We start from the raw sequence: 25,176 nt of genomic DNA, 5'->3' as shown, positions 1-25,176 counted from the left end.
GTCTTGTAATTTCTGTAACGGTGGGTGGGGCTGAACTCCTCTAAGCTTAATTCTAGTATAATGATGATTATAGAACAGGGGGTAACTGTGCTCTGAATGTAGGGATCACTGCATTATGGAACTAGGGGTCAATAACTCCACTCAGGATTCTCTGCTCTGGGTAACTTTGCTCAAGAACTGAAGGTAACTCTGCTTTGGATCTGGGGGAACTTCACTCTACAGGCAGCATAGGTCACTCAAATCTAACACATATACACTTAATAACAAACAACAAAGTACCATCTTGTCAGCCGTGCAACATCCTGGTAACGATGAAACACGTCCATCTCAACTGTCCCACCTAAAACCGTATAAGACTAACAAGAAAAGAAAAACCCACCAGGGAAGATCTTAAAGTTCTTATCGCATCTTACCTTCAAATACCTAATTTATGCATATGTAGCGAAATATATTTCCCTGATCGTGCTAGAACTATTGACTAACTGCTCTGTGTGGATATATAAAAGCATGTGTATGCCACAAATAGCCAATTATGTGCTGAAGTGGCAATAAATCCCCAACAACCAACCAACCATCGGCTCTGCAGCTGGGGGGTAACTGTTCTCTGAATCTAGGGATAATTCTATGGAATCGGGGCTAAAAAAAACCCATCTGCAGCATAGGAAATCTCTGCTCTGTAACTCTGTGTTTGGGTAACTCTGTACTGTAACTCTGGGGTAACTAATATTGAGTTTCTGCTGTTTATGAATAGTGCAGGAAGTGTGAAAACTGAGCACCGACCAACTGTATCGTCCAGTGTAGCTCTGTTTAGGCACAGTTCCTGCAGTCTGAGTCGTGTTTAACTGTACTAAACGTCTTAGTGTTGACAGGATGTTCTCATCGGTCAGGCCTCAGAGTCACGTCCAGAATGTGAGTAACGCAGATGTGTGGAGAGCTGCTGGATTTACTGTGTAAACTGAATGTAAACCGTAACAGCAGTGCAGCATTTCCTGCCTGGAGACTGATGGGAAATTCTTCTGTCCAAAAACGCTGTGTTTCACGACTTCCTGCCAAGTCTGTCTCGCACATGGATGGAAAGCGTTTGTGCAGTGTGTGTGTGTGTGTGTGTGCGCGCACATAACTGACCTTTGTGATCCTCCTACATGTTTAACCGACGCTCAGAAGATGAGCGATGCTCCGGCCGCTGTCCTGTTCTCTGTAACGTTCTGTTTGTTCTGCTCGTCCTCAGAGAACCACTTTAATCTCTTTACTCCATACAAACATCGACACCACTGCAGATTTACAGTAGTGTGAGCTCACAGCGCACAGTAACATCAAACTGCAAAGAGACTGACCATACAGCGCTGGAGACCCAAATTCACACTGGAAAAAGAGAATAGCAGGATATTCAGACGACCTTAAGCTAAATAAAAAAAAAATGAAATAGCAGATGATGGGTCAGATTCTGCAATTCTGTTAATTCTCTAAAACTTAGCTAATACTTCCCTCACTACATGTGATCATGTATTTGTCAACTTTTTACAGCAAAATACTAGGGCTGTCCCTAACGATTATTTTTTAAACGATTATTCTAACGATTATTTTTTTCGATTAGTCGACTAATCTATTTATTGAGAAACATATTTAAATAATTATTATTTTACGTTTTAAAGCAAACGATAAAATACTATATTTATATATAATAACAACAACAGCAACACAAGCCTACTAAACCAAACCCCACACTTATAATCACTTACATGTACAACACGTTTAGATCTATAACGCTAAAAATGGATAAGCTCCCATACACCACAACCGTGTGTTGCACTGTTTTCTGTGACCGCTAGATTTTGTGACCACGGGCAAGTAGTTCTCAGCAGACCGGTGCACTGGCCGATTCGAAACGTGTTCGTTTCTAATGTTTACCCCGACTGGCCAAAACGGTTCAGTTTAGGGCTGAGGGTAAGGTGTAGGTATAGAAAGCTTCCGTTTTGCCAATGAACGCTCATAACCGTGAGCACTGGTCACAAAATTCCGACGGTGACAGAAAACGGTGTAACACCGCAGCGCTAAAATAACTTAAGGCAGCTAGCTTAGCTAAACACCTGAACTTATGAATAATGCTACTGTTTCTGGAAACTGCGAAATGCCATGCACAAATATAAACCAAAAATGTATAATTTCTGCCTGTGGCAGGTTTAAAACCTTTGGTAGACAGCCTTAAGTCTTTTTAAGGACACCCGCGGAGACCCTGATGTAAACGGTAACTTACTGTGTGACCCTGTTGACATAGTGCTCCTGGATGTTTGCGCTTCAAGTGCTCCTTTTGCACATATGGCAGAGGACCACATTGTTGCCCTTTTGCGTGAAATGCTCCCAAACTTTAGATGCCCGCTGGCGTTTTTTTGTAGCTGTTTTCACTACCGCAGTTCTACAGCGGGGGTGTTGTGCCGATTCTGTCCGCGAAGCGGGAGTCAGATTCAGCAGAGAGTCTCTCTCTCTCTCTGTGTCTCTCTCTCTCTCTCTCTCTCTCTCTGTGTGTGTGTGTGTCTCTCTCTCTCTCTCTCGCACGTGAACTCCTCCGCGTTTGACTTGCAGAACTGTGTTTAGCTGTTCTTAAAAATCATTTTAATTAAATAATAGTTCTATGCTTCTATGTTACCGTGTTAATTAACATATTTACGACGCGCCGACGCACGTTATGCAAATCGATGTATTTTCGTAATCGATGACGTCGATTATGTCGACGCGTCGCCCCAGCCCTACAAAATACCACACAGTTACAGCATGTGACTCCACCACTTCCACTTTCCATGAAAGAAATGTTGAAGACATTGAGCGTCTTAAAAAATCCCTAAAAATGATCTGTGTTCATCTCGCCCAGCTCTGGCTATTGTTTCTTTGGATTAGCTTTGAAATCAATGTATTACATATTTTAAAATTAAATGGCTTAATTCTGATCTCTGAGATGAGTTGGAGTGATTGATTTCTTGTGATGCAGTTGATGAGTTGTTAATGCTCTTAATTTATCTCAGTACTTCGGACAGTGATTTGTGCCCATTGTTTAAGTTTATTATATGTTTAGAACTGTGTGATGTGTGTTTGTGCAGAAATTGTGGATGGAAATGCTAAGATGACTTTGGGAATGATCTGGACCATCATCCTCCGCTTCGCCATCCAGGACATCTCAGTAGAGGGTGAGCGTCTACACTTTATTACTCTCTCTCTCTTTTTCTTCAGCTTGTAGAGATTCTGCATTTACAGCGTTTCAGTCAGTGAATGTCTCCTGATGAACGTTGATTGTGATGTAAAGCTAATTTTTTCGTATCTGTAGTAAAGTGTTAATAAAGTTACTCTCTCTCTGTAGAAACCTCGGCTAAAGAAGGTCTGCTGCTGTGGTGTCAGAGGAAGACCGCTCCTTACAAAAACGTAAACGTGCAGAACTTCCACATCAGGTACACTTCCACAAACACGGTCACTATCTGTACACCAACATATACCTACCTTGCACAACCACCAAAATGCCAACGTACATTTTACTCAACCATCAAAACTCCACCGAACAGACCAGCAAATTCCCTTTTAATGCCACCAGGCACCTCCATACACCTTGCATAACCTCCAAGACACCCTTGAACACTGCCGTACACCATTTACACAACCACCAGACCTCCACCGTACTCTACCAGATCAGCTCTGTGAACCTCAGGAAGGTTCTAAAGACCTGAGGAAGTGAAAGCAGGAGACCCTTGAGTTCAATGTATCAGTAGCTCTGAGTTATTGATGACCCTTCAGCAGAAATCAGTCCTGCTGGGAGCAGAGGATCCGGTTCTGTAGTTCCTGAGTCTTCAGCTCGGAGGTTCAGCAGATCCTGAGCTCTGCTGCTGATTTGCATAAAACCACAAACAGTGAACCTGATCCCAGTTCAGGTGAACTGCAGAGATTAGACTGAATCAGAGTCCTGATTACCATCTTGTGTACACATGCCCTGATTCAGCTCACGCACAACCGAGGTGTGTGTAGTGTGTGTGTGTGTGTGTGTAGTGTGTGTGTGTGTGTGTAGTGTGTGTGTGTGTGTGTAGTGTGTGTGTGTGTAGTGTAGTGTGTGTGTGTGTGTAGTGTGTGTGTAGTGTTTAGTGTGTGTGTGTAGTGTGTGTGTGTAGTGTGTGTGTAGTGTTTAGTGTGTGTGTGTAGTGTGTGTGTAGTGTGTGTGTAGTGTGTGTGTGTAGTGTGTGTGTGTAGTGTGTGTGTAGTGTGTGTGTAGTGTGTGTGTAGTGTGTGTGTAGTGTGTGTGTAGTGTGTGTGTAGTGTGTGTGTAGTGTGTGTGTGTAGTGTGTGTGTGTGTGTGTAGTGTGTGTGTGTAGTGTGTGTGTGTAGTGTGTGTGTAGTGTGTGTGTGTAGTGTGTGTGTGTAGTGTGTGTGTAGTGTGTGTGTAGTGTGTGTGTAGTGTGTGTGTAGTGTGTAGTGTGTGTGTGTGTGTGTGTTCTCCAGTATGTATTTATTTAAGCAGTTAGAGGATGTAACGGGTTAAAGCGGGTCAGTTTACCTGCTCTGGTCAGAATCACACTGGAACTTCATTAATGGATCAGTACTGTTCAGAACCAGTATGTAATTCTGAAACTCCGCCCCCTGCTGGATACAGTGTGTAATGATGTTCTCTCTCTGCAGCTGGAAGGATGGACTCGCCTTCAACGCTCTGATCCACAGACACCGACCCGAACTCATCGACTACGACAAACTGCGAAAGGTTCGTTTCATTTTATTCAAATAGTTATTAATTAGTGATTTATTCTTAGTAAATGATTCACTGTAGTGTTAATTAGAATTTAAATAGATTTAGACAACATTTGAATGTTCTGGTGATTCAAAATCTTCGAACTGATTCGTCACAATTGTGACCTTTTTACTATTATTATAAAAAGCATTATTATTATTATTTGTGTACTAATATGTAGTGTTATATTTGAATATTTCACTGTTTATTTGACTGATGTTGTGTTTGTTTATGCAGGATGACCCAGTGACCAATCTGAACAATGCATTTGAAGTGGCTGAGAAATACCTCGACATCCCCAAAATGTTGGACGCAGAAGGTATGAAGTAGATTTTTATATGTGTGTGTGTGTGTGTGTGTGTTTATATGTGTGTAGCATTATTTAGAATGTAAACACTGCAGCAGAGTCACTGACAAACCAATCCTTGAAATCTTGAAATCGAAAGTCCCATCAAAAAACCTGGGACCCCTAAAATCCAGAGTCCCCTGACTACCCAAGTTCAAGATAGTGATTCCCAGGAGATTAAGATTTTCCTGACTACCAGTCTCTCAAGAACTTTGAGAGTTCCCTCAACATCCCCCAAAACTTCCCTGACTTCCAGAATTCCCTCAAAAAACGTGAGGAGTGAAATTCCCTGAGTGCCGTGAAATTCCAGTCTGGAGTCTCAGAGTCTCTGGAGTCCTCCAAGATTGCCTTTGTTTTATACCCCTGAGTTGCTTCGTCGTTCCGATTGGTACCAGAATAAACAGTTTAGTATAGTCTGTTTGGGTGCTGAACCTGTGCTGCTCCGCTGCTGACGGAATGGGAGGTTTTGACCCGGATCACTGCAGTTCTTTGCTTGTTTACAAACAGTGATTTACTCTAACAGATCGTTTATGTGCTTCCTGACACTGAATGACTCACCGTCTCAAACGTGGACTCGAGTAGAGAGCAGAGATAAACACAGCAACAGAGCCCAGAAACCGGTTTTATATGTACAGGATAGGTGTGTGTGTGCGCATAACTTGTCTTATGTCCTATGTCCCCCCTACGTGTCTGTCTGTCCTACCTGTCTGTCTGTCTCTCTGTCTTTGTCCTGTGTGTGTGTTTAACGATTGTTTTTCTGCAGACATTGTGAACACAGCTCGTCCGGATGAGAAGGCTATAATGACCTATGTGTCCAGTTTCTATCACGCCTTCTCTGGAGCTCAGAAGGTACCTGAACAACCCCGTAACGACCCCCAGGCAACCCCACTGAAGCTCTGTCCAGCATGAATTTCTCCGCAGCTCTTTTTTCTGGCTTATGAGGTTGCCATGGTGATTGTGCAGGGGCTCCACCTACTCTTCCTCAATCGTCTTTTTCAAAGTGGGCGTGGCTGATGAAGCCCACGGTCCAATCAGACTTCTCCCTGTGCATTGGCTGATCTCTAAAACACACGCAGGCTTTGGGTTGCTTTGCTTCACCGCTTCTCTCTCTCTCTCTCTCTCTCTCTCTTTCTCTCCTCTTGCTGGCTGTGTGTAGATATCGTGGGTACGCTGCGGCCGGATGAAAAGGCTATAATGACGTATGTCTCCTGTTTCTATCACGCCTTCTCCGGCGCTCAGAAGGTGAGGAACTCTCTGGGGGGCCGGACCTCCGACCCCGGTGACCTGCTGAGTGGTGGTCAGTGGGGCTGGTGGTCCGGCCGGCTTTCACCTGCAGCTCATTCGCTCCACACCTGCCACTCACCTGGGGTGAAGGTCACCTGTCGACACATTAAAACTATCGTAGCGATGATGTGTGAAATGCAGCACACACTCGTTGGTACAAATCAGAAATATTTAGTGCATTACAGTCTGCTGGTTGAGAACCTCAGACAGTACACAGCAGGATTAGCCAGCAGACTTCTTCTGAGGGAGGGATCTGTACCTACTATCCACGGCAGAACAGCAGATGAGGGAGATGTAAGAACTTTCAAATTATGAGTTTTGCACTTCTATGGCAGTTAAGCATAAACTAGCTTGTTCATGTTTTGCTTTTTAGCCTAAGCTAACACTGCTAATGTATGGTAAACGCTCGGCGTAAACATGGGGCGTGACCAGCAACAGCTTTTTTGCATAAAAGTGACTGAACCCTTAAACGGTATGGACATACCTTATTCTGACTTGTGTAAAAACAGGTTTAGTATGTTCCCTTTAAGTAGAAATGCCATTGTCTATTATAATACTGTGTATAAGTAATATATACACTTTTATATGGTTATATGAAAGATTTAACTTTGGTAGGGTTTAAAATACTTGATTATTATAGTGTATGTAAATGCCATTGTTTCCTAATTACTTTAATTAATTGTAATGAGTGTGTGCTGCATTTCACCTACTGGATTTGTCATTGTTACGCTTTAAGGTCGGCTCTGGATCTTCTCCGCTCTCTTCTCAACACCGTTTCCTCATGTTTAACTGCTGTCTGATGTTTCTGATGTTCTCAGGGTTTCCCATAAACCATTACACCTCAGCGGCTCCCCCTGCAGGACACAGCAGATAGAGAGTAAAAGAAAAGTCCCAGTCTGTTATTCTGCGGTTGCACTTTTTCTGTCAGTCTGATTAATTGGACTATTCGGTTCAGCTATTCGTTCCGATTATTCAGTGCAATCGGTCTGACTATTCTGTCTATTTGGTCTGGTTATTCAGTCCAATTTTTCCGTTTGATTATTTAGTCTGATTATTCAGTACTGCAGGGAGAGTCTAACTGGGACATCCTATACCATGATGCTCTGGTGTAATGTCTGTGGGAAACTCTGCCCTGGGAATTATGGGAATTATGTTTTATGTATTCAAATTATTTTTTAAGTTGCACTTCAGACCTGACATTTACTGCACTGTTTAATATCAGTCTACATTATGATCATCAATCTGAGGGGGCGGGGTTTGAGTTTAGGTTGGGGCGGGGTTTGAGTTTAGGTTGGGGCGGGGTTTGTGTTCGGGGGAGGGGGCGGGGTTTGAGTTTAGGTTGGGGCGGGGTTTGTGTTCGGGGGAGGGGGCGGGGTTTGTGTTCGGGGGAGGGGGCGGGGTTTGTGTTCGGGGGAGGGGCGAGGTTTGTGTTCGGGGGAGGGGGCGGGGTTTGTGTTCGGGGGAGGGGGCGGGGTTTGTGTTCGGGGGAGGGGGCGGGGTTTGTGTTCGGGGGAGGGGGCGGGGTTTGTGTACAGTGATGCTGTGGGACGCTGTGGTTCTGCAGTGTTCCTGTAGCTGAGATGTGGGTTCTCTGTATTTCAGTGTGTAGTTCAGGCTGTAGGACCCCTGTGGAACCGGGCTGGCGCTGGTACTATAGAATGCCTGGGTTTGTGGTTCTGCAGCATGAAGTTAGGCTCCACCCACCTACTTACTAATGCTGCAGTTAGCATGCTGCACCACCAGCCTGTCCCAGAACTGTAGCCGTGACCGTACCCTGGAGTGTGATGCACTGTGGTCACTCGGGGTGTGTGTGTGTGTGTGTGTGCGCTAATTGATCACTGAGTGTGAGGTTGAGTTACACACTGAAACTTTCACACAGCACTGATCTGAGTAACTTTACCTCCTGCAGCACACCTGAACCAGGTGAGACATTCACCTGAGGACAATCAGAAAACACCACGTCAGAAATGGTATCGTGTCCCATGACTTTTGCCATCTCTTTAGAATGCTGAAGAGCTCATAAAGTCTCCAGAATGTCAATGAATCAAACAACGGCCTGTGATTGGTCGCTGTGCATGTCAGTCAAAGGGCCCGTTCTCCTGAAGAAGGAAGTTCAGATGTCTGGCTTGTGAGACTAAAGGGTTATATATGTCTTAGGGATGCATCGAAATTAAATTAATCATATTTTTACCTCAGTGGTTCTATTCTTATTATACATTTACCTCAGCAGTGCTATTATATTCATACATTTACCTCAGTAGTGCTACTGTAGTTGCAATGTTGCAATTATAATCAAATATTTACCTCAGATAAAATTTACCTCTGTAGTTCTGTTCTATAGTCCTAACTCATCAGTGCTATTTTTATCATACATTTACCACTGCAGTGTCATTTTAATCATGACTTTAACCAATATTTTTGGTTGCCAGATATTCGGTGCATCCCTATAATGTTTTTTTGTGGTTCTAAAAAGAAGTCCTTTCCAGTGTCTGCAGTATAGAACTCCTGAAGGACACCGTTTGTATCTAACATTAGCATGCTGACTGTCTGAATGCCTGTATCTTTAGCTGCTAATGCTAATCTTGCTAATTAATGTTATGACAGCATCTGATTGGTTGCAGCACTGTGTGTAAAAGTTTTTGGGTGGAAACACAGTAATACACACATCAACATCACACTAATAACCTACACACACACAAACACAGTCTGTAGTTCAGGTGTAGGAACACTGACCTGCTGGTCAGGTGATTGGTCCAGTTCAGGGCTGGGAAAGTGGAGTGTGTGTTTGTTTACTGACTGTGCTGCTCTCTGATAGGCTGAGACGGCGGCCAATAGGATCTGCAAGGTTCTGGCCGTCAATCAGGAGAACGAGCATCTGATGGAGGACTACGAGAAGCTGGCCAGCGATGTGAGTATGCAAGCCTGTGTGCGAGTGTGTGAGAGAGAGAGCATGCGTGTGCGAGAACACTTTTTGTGAGAGTGTGTACGCCTGTGCTAGATTTGCTTGCTCTGCAAAAGTGCGCCTGTGCGAAAATGTGTTTGTGTGCGAGAGTGCTCTCTGTGCGAGAGTGCGCATGTGTGCGAGAGTCTAAAGCTAGAGATATACTTGATATGTAGCCAAATCCTGTATATTTAAACAACCAGCTGTACCCCAGTGAACTCCTATAGAGGAGAATACCCATTAGAGAATGTATTCTGGGTTTATCAGACACTAGAGGGCGCTCCTGAGTCAGTGTAAAATGAATGAGTTTCTATTGCGCGAATGAGCAAAATTTTACATTTATACATGTTTGATATTTTTTATACTGAAATTTGTTCTCATTTCCTCAAACAGAACCCATTTTAAAGCTTTTTAACTTCCCATAAACCGGCTCTGGCCTTTCAGCAGATCTGCACTGCCCCCTAGTGTATCTGTGTGTACTGCACTTTAAATACATGTCTCATTAATTAAAATAAATGCACAGTTATTCAGTTAGTCAGTTATTATACACAAACACACCGGTAACAGCAGGTAAATCTACAGCCTTACGGCACCGTCTGAGAATCCTCCCGCTGTGTGAACACGTCTAAAGGGTAAATAATAAAACTGATATATTATTCTCATTTTAACATTCCTGTGTGTGTGTGTGTGTGTGTGTGTGTGTGTGTGTGTGTGTGTGTGTAGCTGCTAGAGTGGATCCGCAGGACGATCCCGTGGTTGGAGAACCGAGCACCGGAGAAGACGATGGCGGAGATGCAGCAGAAGCTGGAGGATTTCCGGGATTACCGTCGCGTCCACAAACCCCCCAAAGTCCAGGAGAAGTGCCAGCTGGAGATCAACTTCAACACCCTGCAGACCAAGCTCCGCCTCAGCAACCGCCCCGCCTTCATGCCCTCGGAGGGACGCATGGTGTCGGTGAGATATACATAAACAAATACACACACTCACACACACAGATCTTTAATAACACACACTATACCCGTGTGTTATGCAGTGGTAATTTTAATGCATGTTCCTTCTGGTTAGGACATAAATGGGGCGTGGCATAAGCTGGAGGGGGCGGAGAAGGGTTATGAGGAGTGGCTGCTGAACGAGATCCGCCGTCTGGAGAGACTCGACCACCTTGCCGAGAAGTTCCGCCAAAAAGCCACCATCCACGAGAGCTGGACTGACGGTAATTCAGAACCCTGTCCAGATCCGTCACACCCTTCAAACACATCACAAGTAGAGTTATAAGGTTCTGCTTTCAGCTGGAAGTTCTGCATGAGAGGCAGCAACACATGTAACTGCAGGATGTTCTGCACAGATCACTGAGATCACCGTTAGTAATGTTCCTCCTATCACTACTAGGAGTGACCGACTCTCACTGTATGAGATCATCAATCACACCTGCAGTTTACACTGTGAACTCTTCAGTCCAGGTCACAGGCAGGACTGTAGAGCTGAAAGCACAAGACCCTTATACTCAAACCTGACCATCAACAGTCAGCATTGGTGGTGTTTGTGCGCGATTGTTTGTGCGCGAGTGTTTGTGCGCGAGTGTTTGTGCGCGAGTGTTTGTGCGCGAGTGTTTGTGCGCGAGTGTTTGTGCGCGAGTCTGTTTGTGCGCGAGTCTGTTTGTGCGCGAGTCTGTTTGTGCGCGAGTGTGTTTGTGCGAGTGTGTTTGTGCGAGTGTGTTTGTGCGAGTGTGTTTGTGCGAGTGTGTTTGTGCGAGTGTGTTTGTGCGAGTGTGTTTGTGCGAGTGTGTTTGTTTGTGCGAGAGTGTTTGTGCAAGTGTTTGTATGTTATTTAATACTGACTCTGAGCTGAACTGTATACAGGTAAGGAGGCGATGCTGACGCAGAAGGACTACGAGACGGCGTCTCTGTCGGAGATCAAAGCTCTGCTGAAGAAACACGAAGCGTTCGAGAGCGACCTCGCCGCCCACCAGGACCGCGTGGAGCAGATCGCCGCAATCGCACAGGAGCTGAAGTGAGAGAGACTCCAAGATCATTATCAAAACCTCAGAGAGAAGAGTGATGTAGCTAGTGTATTAAACCTGTGTGTGTGTGTGTGTTATAGTGAACTGGACTACTATGACTCCCCGAGTGTAAACGCCCGCTGTCAGAAGATCTGTGAGCAGTGGGACGTCCTGGGATCTCTCACACAGAGCCGCAGGGAGTCCCTGGAGGTACACATTACTCATACTCGTATACTCACACTCGTACACTCACACTGCTTACATTAACACACATTGTGTTTGTGTGTGTGTGTGTGTGCAGAGGACGGAGAAACAGCTGGAGTCGATTGATGAGTTGTACCTCGAGTACGCCAAGAGGGCGGCGCCTTTCAACAACTGGATGGAAGGAGCGATGGAGGACCTGCAGGACATGTTCATCGTCCACAACATCGAGGAGATCCAGGTACTGTAGCCCCGCCTTCTAACTGCCTTTAGCTACTTCTACTTCTAATTACTGGCACTTCTTGCCTCTAAAGTAACTAATTCTAGCTGCCTTTGGCCCTGACCTGACTACCACTAATTTAACCTGTTGGTCCATGAGTGGTTTCTGACTGCATCTATCAGACCCTGACTGCGTTTATCTGGCACTGAATGCCGGTTACTGGTCTTGTCTCTCCCTTAATCTCTTTTTCTGCCTTTAAAGGATTCCTTCTGCCTCTATTTGTCCCTGTATCCCTCTTTCTGCTCCTGACTTCCTCAGTCTGCCTCTGGTTGATTCTGTCTCTGAGTGTTGTTGATGTTTCTCTCCCGGTTGCAGGGTTTGATCACAGCTCATGAACAGTTTAAAGCTACTCTTCCCGAGGCCAATAAGGAGCGCGAGGCCATTCAGGCCATCCAGGCCGAGGTCCAGAAGATTGCCCAGTACAACGGCATCAAACTGGCAGGAACCAACCCCTACACCACCATCACCCCCAGCAGCATCGACAGCAAATGGGACAAGGTATGATACCGAGGGGTGTGACACCCCCTGTGGCTGTTACTTTGATTCTTGTGATGGTTGTGATAGATGTGATTGAGTACTGTGTGTGTGATGGAGATGATGGAGAATGTCTCCCCCCTGTGGCGGCTGTGTGCAGGTGCAGAAGCTGGTTCCTCAGCGAGACCAGGCGCTGCAGGAGGAGCTCGCCCGCCAGCAGTCCAACGACCACCTCCGGCGCCAATTCGCCAACCAGGCCAACATTGTCGGACCCTGGATCCAGAACAAGATGGAGGTCAGTCAGGATCAGGGTCACCTGATCTCGAGCCGTCACAGTACCAAAGCTCTGATGAGCGCCTGTTCCATCAGGTTTATTCCTTTTCTCTACGGACTTTTACCCTGTTAAATTGTGTGTGTGTGTGTGTGTGTGTGTGTGTGTGCAGGAGATCGGCAGGATATCTATAGAGATGAATGGAACTCTGGAGGATCAGCTGACCCACCTGCGGCAGTACGAGCAGAGCATCATCGACTACAAACCCAACATCGACCAGCTGGAGGGAAATCACCAGCTCATCCAGGAGGCTCTCATATTCGACAACAAGTACACCGCCTACACCATGGAGGTACTGAAATACATAGCATTTTAGTAAATTTGGTTGTGAATTTATTAGTAAATTTATTGTTGAATTTGTTGGTAAATTAATGGTACAAATTGAAGAAAAGAGACACAGTCTGACAGAGCAATCCAATTATTAATATTAAGTATAAAGATACTTCGTAGTTGGTGACGACAGGATGTAGAACATTTCTTTAGTCTGTCATTAACCTGCAGTGTGAAACCAAATCTGACTGGATCACACAAAGCTAAGTACTGAGACTTTCAAGTGTAAAAACGCCATTTGTTAATAAAATTATTGGTAAATTTATAGAGAAAAATAATATGTATATTGTGTGTGTATGTTGTGTTGTGCAGCACCTGCGCGTGGGCTGGGAGCAGCTCCTCACCACCATCGCTCGAACCATCAACGAGATTGAGAACCAGATCCTCACCCGCGACGCCAAGGGCATCAGCCAGGAACAGCTCCACGAGTACCGAACGTCCTTCAACCACTTCGACAAGGTCAGGAACTCCCCCACCGTACAGCGCTTACACTAATACACTATTATCACTATTATCACTAATATCACTATTATCACTATACAGTGCACACAGTAATCATACACATACTACTGCAATCAGACGCTTACAGAAAACATATTCATCATTATTGTTATATATCACCTGTTATATAATAATACGCTTACAGTAACCCTGATAAACATTATTATCTAGAATATTTACTATTACTACTGAAAATACAGCTCTGAAAAAAATAAGAGATCACTTCAGTTTCTGAATCAGTTCCATAGATTTAGCTATTTATAGGTTTATGTTTGAGTAAAATGAACATTGTTGTTTTATTCTATAAACTACAGACAACATTTCTCCCAAATTCCAAATAAAAATATTCTCATTTAGAGCATTTATTTACAGAAAATGAGAAATGACTTTCAGACCTCAAATAATGCAAAGAAAACAAGTTCATATTCATAAAGTTTTAAGAGTTCAGAAATAATCAATATTTGGTGGAATAATCCTGGTTGTTTATAATCACAGTTTATTTCATGCATCTTAGCATCATGTTCTCCTCCACCAGTCTTACACACTGCTTTTGGATAACTTTATGCTGCTTTACTCCTGGTGTAAAAATTCAAGCAGTTCAGTTTGGTGGTTTGATGGTTTGTGATCATCCATCTTCCTCTTGATTATATTCCAGAGATTTGATAAAATCAAAGAAAATCATCATTTTTAGGTGCTCTCTTATTTTTTTCTCCAGAGCTGTATATATGTATGTGATTATTTATATGTAGAATATATGTAAATATATGTGTAGTTTGTATAATTTGTCTCTGTCGTGCTCCAGCTGTAAGATTGGGTGGATGAATTGAGTAAATGTTGAGTAAATGTTGAGTAAATGTTGACATGAGAAGATTTAGTTTAGTCTGATTTTCATCCTGAACCTCAATTAAACTGTTAAACCTGCTGAGGAGGAACATCACCAGACTCAGATAGAACTGAAGAACCCGGTTCTAGATAGTTCCTCAGTGAGGGGGTACAGTGCAGAACCGAGCCAGACTCCTCCCCCTTCTTCACCATCTTCACCACACCATCCCACACATCCTCCAATCACATCCTCCCATTAAACACCTCACACTGCTGAGGAAGCTCTGCCCACCAGGGTATAAGAGGACACGCCCACCAGTGTATAGAGAAAGTTATAAATAAATAAACCTTGCTAAAAATACGCTATTTAAAAATTTTCCCCAAGAGGGCGTGGCTTTACTCTAATGATGCAACATATTTAGTCTATAAATCTATAAATATTCTATTTTAATAATCGATACAGATAATAAATAAAGTGGTATTTTTTTAAAAAGGTAAGAAACTAGAAAAAAAAGTTGTTAGAAAAGCCTTGAACTGTTCTTTTAATTTCCTTTAATTAATATCTCAATTAAGCAGTTATTGAACTAATTTAAATACATTATTTAAGCTGGCCCCGCCCCTTTAGCGGTTAATTGCATTCAGACGAGTAAAATCAGACTTGAGTTAGTGTGGTAACATGATCACTCAGATTCATTCACATTCGTTTCCATTATTTTGTCCCATCATGTTTGTCTTTCCTTTTTTTTTGACATCTGTCTTGTTTTGTCTCCGCCCCTTTTTTTCTTTGTTTGTTTGTTTGCTGGTTGGTTGGTTTCATCCACGTCCATGCATGCTGTGCTGTTGTGATGTGACGTCATGTGATTTCGTGGCCACACCCACCTCCATCCATAACCATCTTCCACCCATTCTGACTGCTCCGCCCCCCGCGGTGTTGGTGTGCTGTGATTGCCCGGCTGCAGGATCACGGCGGCGCGCTGCAGGCCGAGGAGTTTAAGGCGTGTTTGATCAGCTTGGGGTACGACGTGGAGAACAACAAACAGGTACGAGAGAGAGAGAGGGGGGGGGAGAGGGCGAGCGAGGGATGGGTGTTGCTGGGCTGCTGAATGCGTTTCTGCACTCGTTTATCCTCCACTCGTTTATCACTCCATCACCCGCCGCTAGCGCCCCCACAGCGCCCCCGCTGGCCGGCTCCGAGCGTGGCGTGGTCATGTGACGTCTCTCTTAACGCTGCTTCTCTTTTTCTGTTCCTTTTTTTTTGTCATCCATCAACTTTACTGTCCTCCTTCATCCCTCTATCCCTCTATCTCTCTATCCCTCTCTCTTTATATGCACACTCTCTCTCTATCTCTCTCTCTCTGTATCTCATCTTTATCGCTCCGTCTGTCTCGCCTGCCCCCCTGCTGTCTGGCTGCCTCCCTCCCTTCATCCCTTCATCCCCCTCTTCTTCCTCCTCATCCCTCCATCCTCCCGCGGGTCAGAAGCGAACGGGCGTCATGGACTCGGACGATTTCCGCGCACTGCTCATTTCCACTGGGACCAACCTGGTACTGCTCTAACTACACCTCCCTCTCTCTCTCTCTCTCTCTTTCTCTAACTACACCTCCCTCCCTCTCTCTCTCTCTCTCTCTTTCTCTAGCTACACCTCCCTCTCTCTCTCTCTCTCTCTCTCTTTCTCTAACTACACCTCCCTCCCTCTCTCTCTCTCTCTCTCTCTCTAACTACACCTCCCTCCCTCTCTCTCTCTCTCTCTCTCTCTCTCTCTCTCTCTCTTTCTCTAACTACACCTCCCTCTCTCTCTCTCTCTCTCTCTCTCTCTCTTTCTCTAACTACACCTCCCTCTCTCTCTCTCTCTCTTTCTCTTTCTCTAACTACACCTCCTCTCTCTCTCTCTCTCTCTCTCTCTCTCTCTCTCTCTCTCTCTCTCTCTCTCTCTCTTTCTCTAACTACACCTCCCTCTCTCTCTCTCTCTCTCTCTTTCTCTTTCTCTAACTACACCTCCCTCTCTCTCTCTCTCTCTTTCTCTTTCTCTAACTACACCTCCCTCTCTCTCTCTCTCTCTCTCTTTCTCTTTCTCTAACTACACCTCCCTCTCTCTCTCTCTCTCTTTCTCTTTCTCTAACTACACCTCCCTCTCTCTCTCTCTCTCTCTCTTTCTCTTTCTCTAACTACACCTCCCTCTCTCTCTCTCTCTCTTTCTCTTTCTCTAACTACACCTCCCTCTCTCTCTCTCTCTCTCTCTCTTTCTCTAACTACACCTCCCTCTCTCTCTCTCTCTCTCTCTCTTTCTCTAACTACACCTCCCTCCCTCTCTCTCTCTCTCTCTCTCTCTAACTACACCTCCCTCCCTCTCTCTCTCTCTCTCTCTCTCTCTCTCTCTCTTTCTCTAACTACACCTCCCTCTCTCTCTCTCTCTCTCTCTCTCTCTCTCTCTCTCTTTCTCTAACTACACCTCCCTCTCTCTCTCTCTCTCTTTCTCTTTCTCTAACTACACCTCCCTCTCTCTCTCTCTCTCTCTCTCTCTCTCTCTCTCTCTCTCTTTCTCTAACTACACCTCCCTCTCTCTCTCTCTCTCTCTCTTTCTCTTTCTCTAACTACACCTCCCTCTCTCTCTCTCTCTCTTTCTCTTTCTCTAACTACACCTCCCTCTCTCTCTCTCTCTCTCTCTTTCTCTTTCTCTAACTACACCTCCCTCTCTCTCTCTCTCTCTCTTTCTCTTTCTCTAACTACACCTCCCTCTCTCTCTCTCTCTCTCTCTTTCTCTTTCTCTAACTACACCTCCCTCTCTCTCTCTCTCTCTCTCTTTCTCTTTCTCTAACTACACCTCCCTCTCTCTCTCTCTCTCTTTCTCTTTCTCTAACTACACCTCCCTCTCTCTCTCTCTCTCTCTCTCTCTTTCTCTAACTACACCTCCCTCTCTCTCTCTCTCTCTCTCTCTCTTTCTCTAACTACACCTCCCTCTCTCTCTCTCTCTCTCTCTCTCTTTCTCTAACTACACCTCCCTCTCTCTCTCTCTCTCTCTCTCTCTTTCTCTAACTACACCTCCCTCTCTCTCTCTCTTTCTCTAACTACACCTCCCTTTCTCTCTCTCTCTCTCTCTCTCTCGGGTGTATCATGCTTTCTGTGTTCTCCTGCTTTATGCTGCTCCTGATCTGTTAGTATGTAATTAATGTGTATATTGTGTGTATATAGTGGTGTTTGTGTGTTATTAGTGTGTATATTGTATGTATAGTGTGTATATTGTGTGTATATAGTGGTGTTTGTGTGTTATTAGTGTGTATATTGTATGTATAGTGTTATATTGTGTGTATATAGTGGTGTTTGTGTGTTATTAGTGTGTATATTGTATGTATAGTGTTATATTGTGTGTATATAGTGGTGTTTGTGTGTTATTAGTGGGTGTATTGATTTGAAATTGATTATTAGTGTTTTATATATTGTATTTATGTTATTTATAGTAGATTGTGTTTTTAAATAGTAATATTGATATATTATGATTTTTATATTTATTTATATGATATTATTAGCTGTATTGGTTGGTTTATTAGCTGTAAAGTTTTAGATTAGAGTGAGTTAGTCCCGCCTCCTCCTGGTCTGGGTTGACCTCCTGACCCCTGTTTCCAGGGCGACGCTGAGTTTGCTCGTATCATGGGCATCGTGGACCCGAACAACAGCGGCGCCGTGACGTTCCAGGCCTTCATCGACTTCATGTCCCGCGAAACCACGGATACCGACACCGCCGACCAGGTCATCGCCTCCTTCAAGATCCTGGCTGGAGACAAGGTACCCTCATCAATAAGCCCCGCCCCCCACCAGCCTACCACAGTAAAACCCCGCCCCCACTTATCCTACCACAGTAAAGGCTGTTTTGTTTAAGGCGGGGCTATCTACAGAATAAATACCGTATTTTTTGCACTATAAACTGCATTTAAAATCCAGAGCTGCTTATAATCTGGTGCTCCTTATGTATGAATTCTATCAGTCAGGTATTAAGGAGTACAGAGTTATACAGGAGATTCAGTTTAGTTCTCCAGCATCCAGACTTGAGCAGCATTAGCATTAGCCGCTAATCACGCTAAGCGCTTACTCTTGAGGTGAGTATATCGAACTGTAGTCTGTGTTTTTATCATGTTAAAACAAGTTACGTGGGATGAACGGCTAGGTAATATCACCCTGGGTTACCGTAACACTCAGGGTTCCTCAGTGTAGCGCTGTCAGGCGGCATTAGCAGTTAGCTGCTAATGCTAATGCTCCAGCTTTAGTGGAAATCTGTAAATCTAAGCTTACTGTAAATAAAAAGAAGCTCTTTTCTCACCCAAATTTTCAGGAGATAAATCTGTGTAGATTATCATCCAGCACTCGTTTAAATTATTTTAAAAAATTCTTTATGAATTACAGTTTTGTTTACTTAGATTAGCTTCGCTTTACTGGTTTCACCACTCATCGATGAATCCTCCTGAACTAGAAGTAAAACATGGCGACACCCCTGTTCCCTACTAGTGTCACATAATGCATCTTATAATCCAATGCTTCTTATAGTGCAAAAAATACAGAAGGTAGGTGCGGTCTTGATTGTGACGTATAGGAACGGTTGGAGTTTTTCTGTCCGGATCAGAAAATAATAAAAAATATACTCCCTGAAACACCAGCATCCACCCACTCCACCGTCCACACACCTGATCATCATCTGTCTCTCTCTCTCTTTCTCTCTCTGTCTCTCTCTTGTTACTCTCTCTCTCCTCTCTCTCTCTCTCTCTCCTGTCTCTCTCTCTCTGTCTCTCTCTCTCTGAGCAGAACTACATCACGGCGGAGGAGTTGCGGCGGGAGCTGCCGCCGGATCAGGCGGAGTACTGTATTGGCCGCATGGCTCCGTACGCCGGTCCGGACGCGGTACCGGGAGCTCTGGACTACATGTCCTTCTCCACCGCTCTCTACGGAGAGAGCGACCTCTAAGCCCCTCGTCTCTCTCTCTTTCTCTCTCACTCTCTCTCGACCGCACTCTCGCGCTACTCGCCGGCCCCTCCTCCGATTCGCTGTGCAGGTGGGCGTGGCCAGCTGACCTGAGGGGGGCGCTGTTCGGAGAGGAGGAGGGGAGGAGCCGGAAACGGGACTTTAAAGCACACCTGAAGGGGCGGGGCCAAGATACGTCTGTGGGTTGGGTGGGAGGGGTATAAAGTGGGGGCGGGGCTTGTTGGATTTTTGCAGGTGCAGAAGGTCGTGGGGTCGGCGCAGGAGGAGACGGAGATACGAGCTCACGCTTCTCTGAGTTTATTAATGTTTTTTTTTTTTTTGTTTGTTTTTCTCTTTAATAGTCCTCAATGAAAAACTAATGACGAGTTTATTCAGTTTCGTTTAGTCTTTGATTAGTTTGAGATTTGTCACCAGCAGAAGAATAAATAAAAGAATATGTTCAAATTCGAGTCGATCGATCTGCTGACGATCGGAAGAATCGGATCAACGGTTCTTAAACGAATAAATAAAGAATGAAATAAACTCGAGTTAAATAAATGAATAAATAAATAAAAGCTGAAATAGTTTAAATTAGTGTGGAAGAAGAAGTTGGTGCTTATAGAATCTGGGTTTTTCTGTTTGCCTTCTGTTCTGTTTCCTGAAGTTTTCGAAACGACAAAAAACGCGTTATTGACGTAATTCACCCTCTGATCCAGCAGGGGGCGCAGGCTAATATAGCATTCCCGCTAATCACGCTAGCTCATTTCGTTCGCCGTTGCCTGGTTGGGAATGGGGTGGGGGTGGGGGGGGGTTTAAGTGGGTGGGGTTTTTTTTGTTGTTTTTTTTGGGGTGAGTTGTGATATTGATGATGATGATTGATGATTATTGATGATTGATCAGCCGGTAGGTGGACAGGTTTAGTGTCAGTAGAAGGAAATAAATAAATAAGCGTAAAATAAAGACGTTTAACAGAAGATTCCCGTTTAGCCAGAGAGCTGGACCTCTGATCTCCAACCTCAGCTTTTCCCCATTTTTATGATGATTATTATTATTATTATTATTATTTCAGCAGTTTCTGAGTGGGTGGGTTTCCGTGCTGTACATACTCATTATTATTCAGTACGATTAAAGAAATTAAAGCGGTTTAATTGCGAGTCCGCAGGGTTCAGTGTTACGGCTCTCAGATCAGACTAGCGCTTTAATCCTGCAGATTAATGAAGATCGATCGTGTGGATCAAACGCTCGAACGGTTTGGTTGGATTTTAGTCTCCTTTTTTTGGGCTCGATAGGTGGCGCTATATTTCTCTATCTCTCTCTCCATTTATATATCTATCTATCTATAAGCACAAAACCCGTTTACAGCTTTTAGCTTCAGTTTAAACCTCCCTTTATTAACCAATCACGTCCGCTTCACCCGGTATGAATTCTCCCGAATTACAGATCAAATTAACATTAAAAAGAATAAACAAAAGAAAAATAAGAAAAGAAAAGAAAGAAGAGCAGATCTGAGAGCCGAGCGGCTCTTAACCAACATTCCACTCTGTCTTAATTAATTAATCACTGAGAGAATTATCGTTTATTAATCTATGCAATCATTTATATTCCAACATCGACCAACATCGCTTATAATCCGCAGAGGAGGAGTCCGACTGAAGCGACGGTGAAGACGGGGTGTGTGTGTGTTAGAGAGTGTGTGTTAGTGTGTGTGTGAGTGTGCGCGAGTGTGTGCGTGCGTGTGTGTGAGTGTGAGAGATCAGACGCTCGGAGGGGGAGGGGTTAAACACACTCGGACCAATGGCCTGCTGTTTCCTGTGGCGGGTGGAGATTTGGAGTGGTGATGATTTGTTTTGTACTCTTTAATATCAGACCTTATCTGCTGTACTGAAACTGCTTTCTGTCTCAACAATGAAAAGTGAGTTTCACATGCACACATAAAGTTTCCTTATAAAACATCAGCCTGACTCCGCCCCTTTATTTACTGACTCCGCCCACAAGCAGGAGGAGGAGTGAATGAGGTATGTTCAGTTGATGCAGTTCACATTGCGGCCAGCAGGTGGTGCTCACGCTTCAGGAGGTGAGTAACGGACCCAGTTACAGTATTAATACTAAAATATATATATATTTATACAGCTCTGTTACAAATGAGAGAGCACTTAAAAATGATGAGTTTCTTTGATTTTACCAAATTAAAATCCTCTGGAATATAATCAAGAGGAAGATGGATGATCACAAACCATCAAACCACCAAACTGAACTGCTTGAATTTTTACACCAGGAGTAAAGCAGCATAAAGTTATCCAAAAGCAGTGTGTAAGACTGGTGGAGGACAACATGAAAACTGTGATTAAAAACCAGGGTTGTTCCACCAAATATTGAATATTTCTGAACTCTTAAAACTTTATGAATATGAACTTGGTTTATTTGTATTATTTGAGGTCTGAAAGCTCGGCATCTTTTTTGTTATTTCAGTCATTTCTCATTTTCTGTAAATAAATGCTCTAAATGAGAATATTTTTATTTGTAATTTGGGAGAAATGTTGTCTGTAGTTTATAGAATAAAACAACAATGTTCATTTTACTCAAACATAAACCTATAAATAGCAAAATCAGAGAAACTGATTCAGAAACTGAAGTGCTCTCTTCATTTTTACTGAGCTCTATTTATTCCCTATATATGTTCATATTCATTTATGCAGTATAGACACTCCCAAAATACTGTATTTTAATGGGAGGGGCTAAACTTTTTAACAAAAAGCTGAAGTGCTATTTGTGAGTTCTGTACTGATGGAATGGGAGTTCATTTGATAGCTGTAATTTAAAACCATAATTTAATGTTTCCTTATAATCTCTGGATAGTGTTGAAAATCTGACATTAAATCAACGTTTATTTAAGTGTTTTAATTGGTTGGGGCTCTGAATCTATACAATGATTTTAGGTAAAAACTATAATTAATAATATTAATTATTCCTATAATTTAAATGTCTATAAGAAAACACTACAGGCTGTAAGATGGAATACAAACAATATATACAATTTAATGAAATAAAGTTTAATACAAACCATACATATAAACTTATAACGTTTATTCAATGTGTACAAATGCATCAATTCTAACGTCCAAGTTTCAAGTCTATTTTTAGGTATTTACATCTTACATTCTGACTAGCAAAATGCATTTTAATCACAATTAAAGTCTCTGGATTTGTCGTTTAAAATGTTAAAAATCCAGAATTATTATTAAAGAAATCTCAAATTCCATTATGATTAGTTTAAATGATGTTTTCACTCCTGTATTACTGAGGAAAAGCTAAAATCCAATCTATTAGCTTAGCTTAGTTTAGCTTAGCTAGGGTTAGGGTTGGTTAGCATCTATTTTACTACTTCTGCTACTTACATATCAGTATAAACTTCCACATTTTAGTTAAATTACAGCTTTTAGTACCAGATCCGCCTTTAATTCCCTCATGTTGTGTGTTTTAATTTTATAAATAAACCCTCAGTCAGTGCTAATAAACAGCCGTGTAGCTTTAGCTAAGCTAAGCTAAGACCCATATTTAACATTTCTACAGATAAAATGGGTAATAAAATGGTGAAATCTTGGTTTAGTAAGAGAAAAAACGTACCAGGAGTAAAGTCTGCTGTGCTGTGTGACATTTTCTAGACGTTTCTGAAACTTTCAAAGAGTTATTACATCAAACAATATAGCTAAGCTTAGCTTAGCCTAGCTTAGCTCTCCAGCTAAGAAAATTAGCGTCTGTTTTGCTAGTAGAAGATTTACCTTTCTGTATAAACTTTTAGATTTAAGTAAAAAAGTTTTAAATCCCCTCCCAGGGCTCAAGGCTGTAGCTACAGCTAATAAACCGCATTAAAGCTAACAGTGTTAATAAACTGATTTAAACAGTGTAAACAGTAACTAAACTAATAAACTATTATATGGTTTGTTTGAAGCTTTAAACTGGATAAAATAAATCACTTTTCTGGCAAAAGACAACACAAGATAACACCAACCTAATATCAATACATCTCAAAAAATTAGAATATGATTGAAAAGATACTTTATTTCAGTAATTCAGTTGAAAATGTGAAACTAATATATAGATGTATTAACACAGAGTGATCTATTTTAAGGGTTTATTTAGATTTATTGTGGATGAAAACCCAAAAATCAGTGTATCAGAAAATTAGAATATTATATAAGACCTAATGGTTCTTTTAGCAGTGTGCCAGAAGCACTTTGAATTTATTATCTTCAGTTTTTAAGGTGTAACATCAAAAAGAACATGGCTTTATTTATACAATTATTTTACGATCACATAACAGCAATGCACTGCAACCTATATTTATGTATCACACTGTTACTAAAACACATTATAGTTTACAGTGTGGGTAAGTAAACAGTATTAATGGTGTGTTTAAAGTCAACATGCAACGTGTAAAATATAATTAAAATACGGCAATTTTTTGGTGCTAAAAAAATATTAATTTAAAAAATGCTGAAATTAGGACTTAATGATGGTTAATCATTATACCACAGCTTGTTCTGACCCTGCAATGTGATTGGTTGAGAGGCGTTGGTTCTATGAGTACCATTATCAGCCAGTAATGCGCTGTAACCGAAGCTCTTCATGTATTACTCCGCCGCATACAGGTAACCTAGCAACAAAGCAGCGCTTACAAGCCAAACAGCGCAGCTACAAACAGAGCAGTAATGGAACTATTTTAACTGGCGGAGTTTTAATAACCAAACAGATCCTATTTTCTCCTCCTGTTTAACTCTTTAAAGGCTTTCAATAAACAGTGATAATTGAACTGTGGTATAATCACAATAACACACTCGAGGTTCCTGATATAAACTGTATTTATAATAAGAAAATAGAGGCAGGTCAGGAAGAGAAGGAGAGTCTGGTTGGACTGATTTTTCTGTAATTATTGATCAGATCGATTGGATTGGGTTTGCTTTTCCCTGCTGTGTGGAGTGAGTTTATACAGTTCTATTTTTATATTTTTTTAGTTTATTATTATTTATAGTTTATATAGTATAGAGTTGTGTGTAGGTGAAGGTTGGTGTGTTGTGTGTAGAGGAGGTGCAGTAAGGGGTTAATGTTGGTGGGAAATCGCTGGTCTGATCTGATGTTTTTTTTTTTTTTTTTATCTGGATGGAAAATGAAGATCTTCAGAAAGTCCCGCTCTCAGTTTCCCAGGCCTTCTGGACCCCCGTCCCGCTCTGGGGTTCTGGGGGAGGGTCCCGGGCCAGCAGATACTCTGGGGTTATGATTGGCTCTGGCAGTCTGCCAGCTGTTACTTAACAGGAACATAGAGAGAGGGGGAGGAGCTACGATTAATACCAGCAATCTCAACACCAAACCAAACTCCCACATTCCTACCAGTTACAGAGCTGCTGCTAACAAACACACATACACACTCACTATACACACAGCTCTGGGAAAATGAAGAGAGCACTTCAGTTTCTGAATCAGTTTCTCTGATTTTACTATGTATAGGTTTATGTTTGAGTAAAATGAACATTGTTGTTTTATTCTATAAACTACAGACAACATTTCTCCCAAATTCCAAATAAAAATATTCTCATTTAGAGCATTTATTTACAGAAAATGAGAAATGACTGAAATAACAAAAAAGATGCAGAGCTTTCAGACCTCAAATAATGCAAAGAAAACAAGTTCATATTCATAAAGTTTTAAGAGTTCAGAAATAATCAATATTTGGTGGAATAACCCTGGTTTTTAATCACAGTTTTTTTCATGCATCTTGGCATCATGTTCTCCTCCACCAGTCTTACACACTGCTTTTGGATAACTTTATGCTGCTTTACTCCTGGTGTAAAAATTCAAGCAGTTCAAATCTTATTTTTTGCAGAGCTGTATTTTAGGCTCAGAAGTGTAGATTGGTGTGTATGTGCTGAGATGTGTGATCTGATGATGGTGACGGGTTGTGTTGGACAG

General features: G+C 42.6%; 1 protein-coding gene across 5 annotated transcripts in view; it reads left to right on the top strand.

The window, feature by feature from the left end:
- Window positions 1-21,167, top strand: part of actn4 (actinin, alpha 4) — a 46,856-nt gene extending 25,689 nt beyond the window's left edge. The window contains exons 4-22 of one of the 5 annotated variants that reach the window (XM_022668350.2): window positions 3,093-3,179; window positions 3,350-3,437; window positions 4,651-4,729; window positions 4,994-5,075; window positions 5,866-5,951; window positions 9,202-9,294; window positions 10,051-10,281; window positions 10,393-10,540; window positions 11,187-11,337; window positions 11,428-11,536; window positions 11,628-11,768; window positions 12,123-12,305; window positions 12,442-12,576; window positions 12,725-12,904; window positions 13,255-13,401; window positions 15,225-15,305; window positions 15,744-15,809; window positions 17,887-18,045; window positions 19,057-21,167. In XM_022668350.2, coding sequence (XP_022524071.1) covers window positions 3,093-3,179; window positions 3,350-3,437; window positions 4,651-4,729; window positions 4,994-5,075; window positions 5,866-5,951; window positions 9,202-9,294; window positions 10,051-10,281; window positions 10,393-10,540; window positions 11,187-11,337; window positions 11,428-11,536; window positions 11,628-11,768; window positions 12,123-12,305; window positions 12,442-12,576; window positions 12,725-12,904; window positions 13,255-13,401; window positions 15,225-15,305; window positions 15,744-15,809; window positions 17,887-18,045; window positions 19,057-19,215 — 2,405 coding nt within the window. In that variant the 3' untranslated portion in view covers window positions 19,216-21,167. Of the gene's footprint in view, window positions 1-3,092; window positions 3,180-3,349; window positions 3,438-4,650; window positions 4,730-4,993; window positions 5,076-5,865; window positions 5,952-6,258; window positions 6,345-9,201; window positions 9,295-10,050; window positions 10,282-10,392; window positions 10,541-11,186; window positions 11,338-11,427; window positions 11,537-11,627; window positions 11,769-12,122; window positions 12,306-12,441; window positions 12,577-12,724; window positions 12,905-13,254; window positions 13,402-15,224; window positions 15,306-15,743; window positions 15,810-17,886; window positions 18,046-19,056 lie in introns of all 5 variants that reach the window. The other 4 variants (XM_022668351.2, XM_022668349.2, XM_049476744.1 and 1 more) reach the window with 4 other exon arrangements.
- Window positions 21,168-25,176: the final 4,009 nt, after the last annotated feature.

The sequence above is a fragment of the Astyanax mexicanus genome, chromosome 4, assembly GCF_023375975.1.
Source record: "Astyanax mexicanus isolate ESR-SI-001 chromosome 4, AstMex3_surface, whole genome shotgun sequence".
Taxonomy (NCBI): domain Eukaryota; kingdom Metazoa; phylum Chordata; class Actinopteri; order Characiformes; family Acestrorhamphidae; genus Astyanax; species Astyanax mexicanus.
The sequence above is the reverse complement of the archived record's forward strand: the minus strand, read 5'-3'. Positions and strand labels throughout refer to the sequence as shown.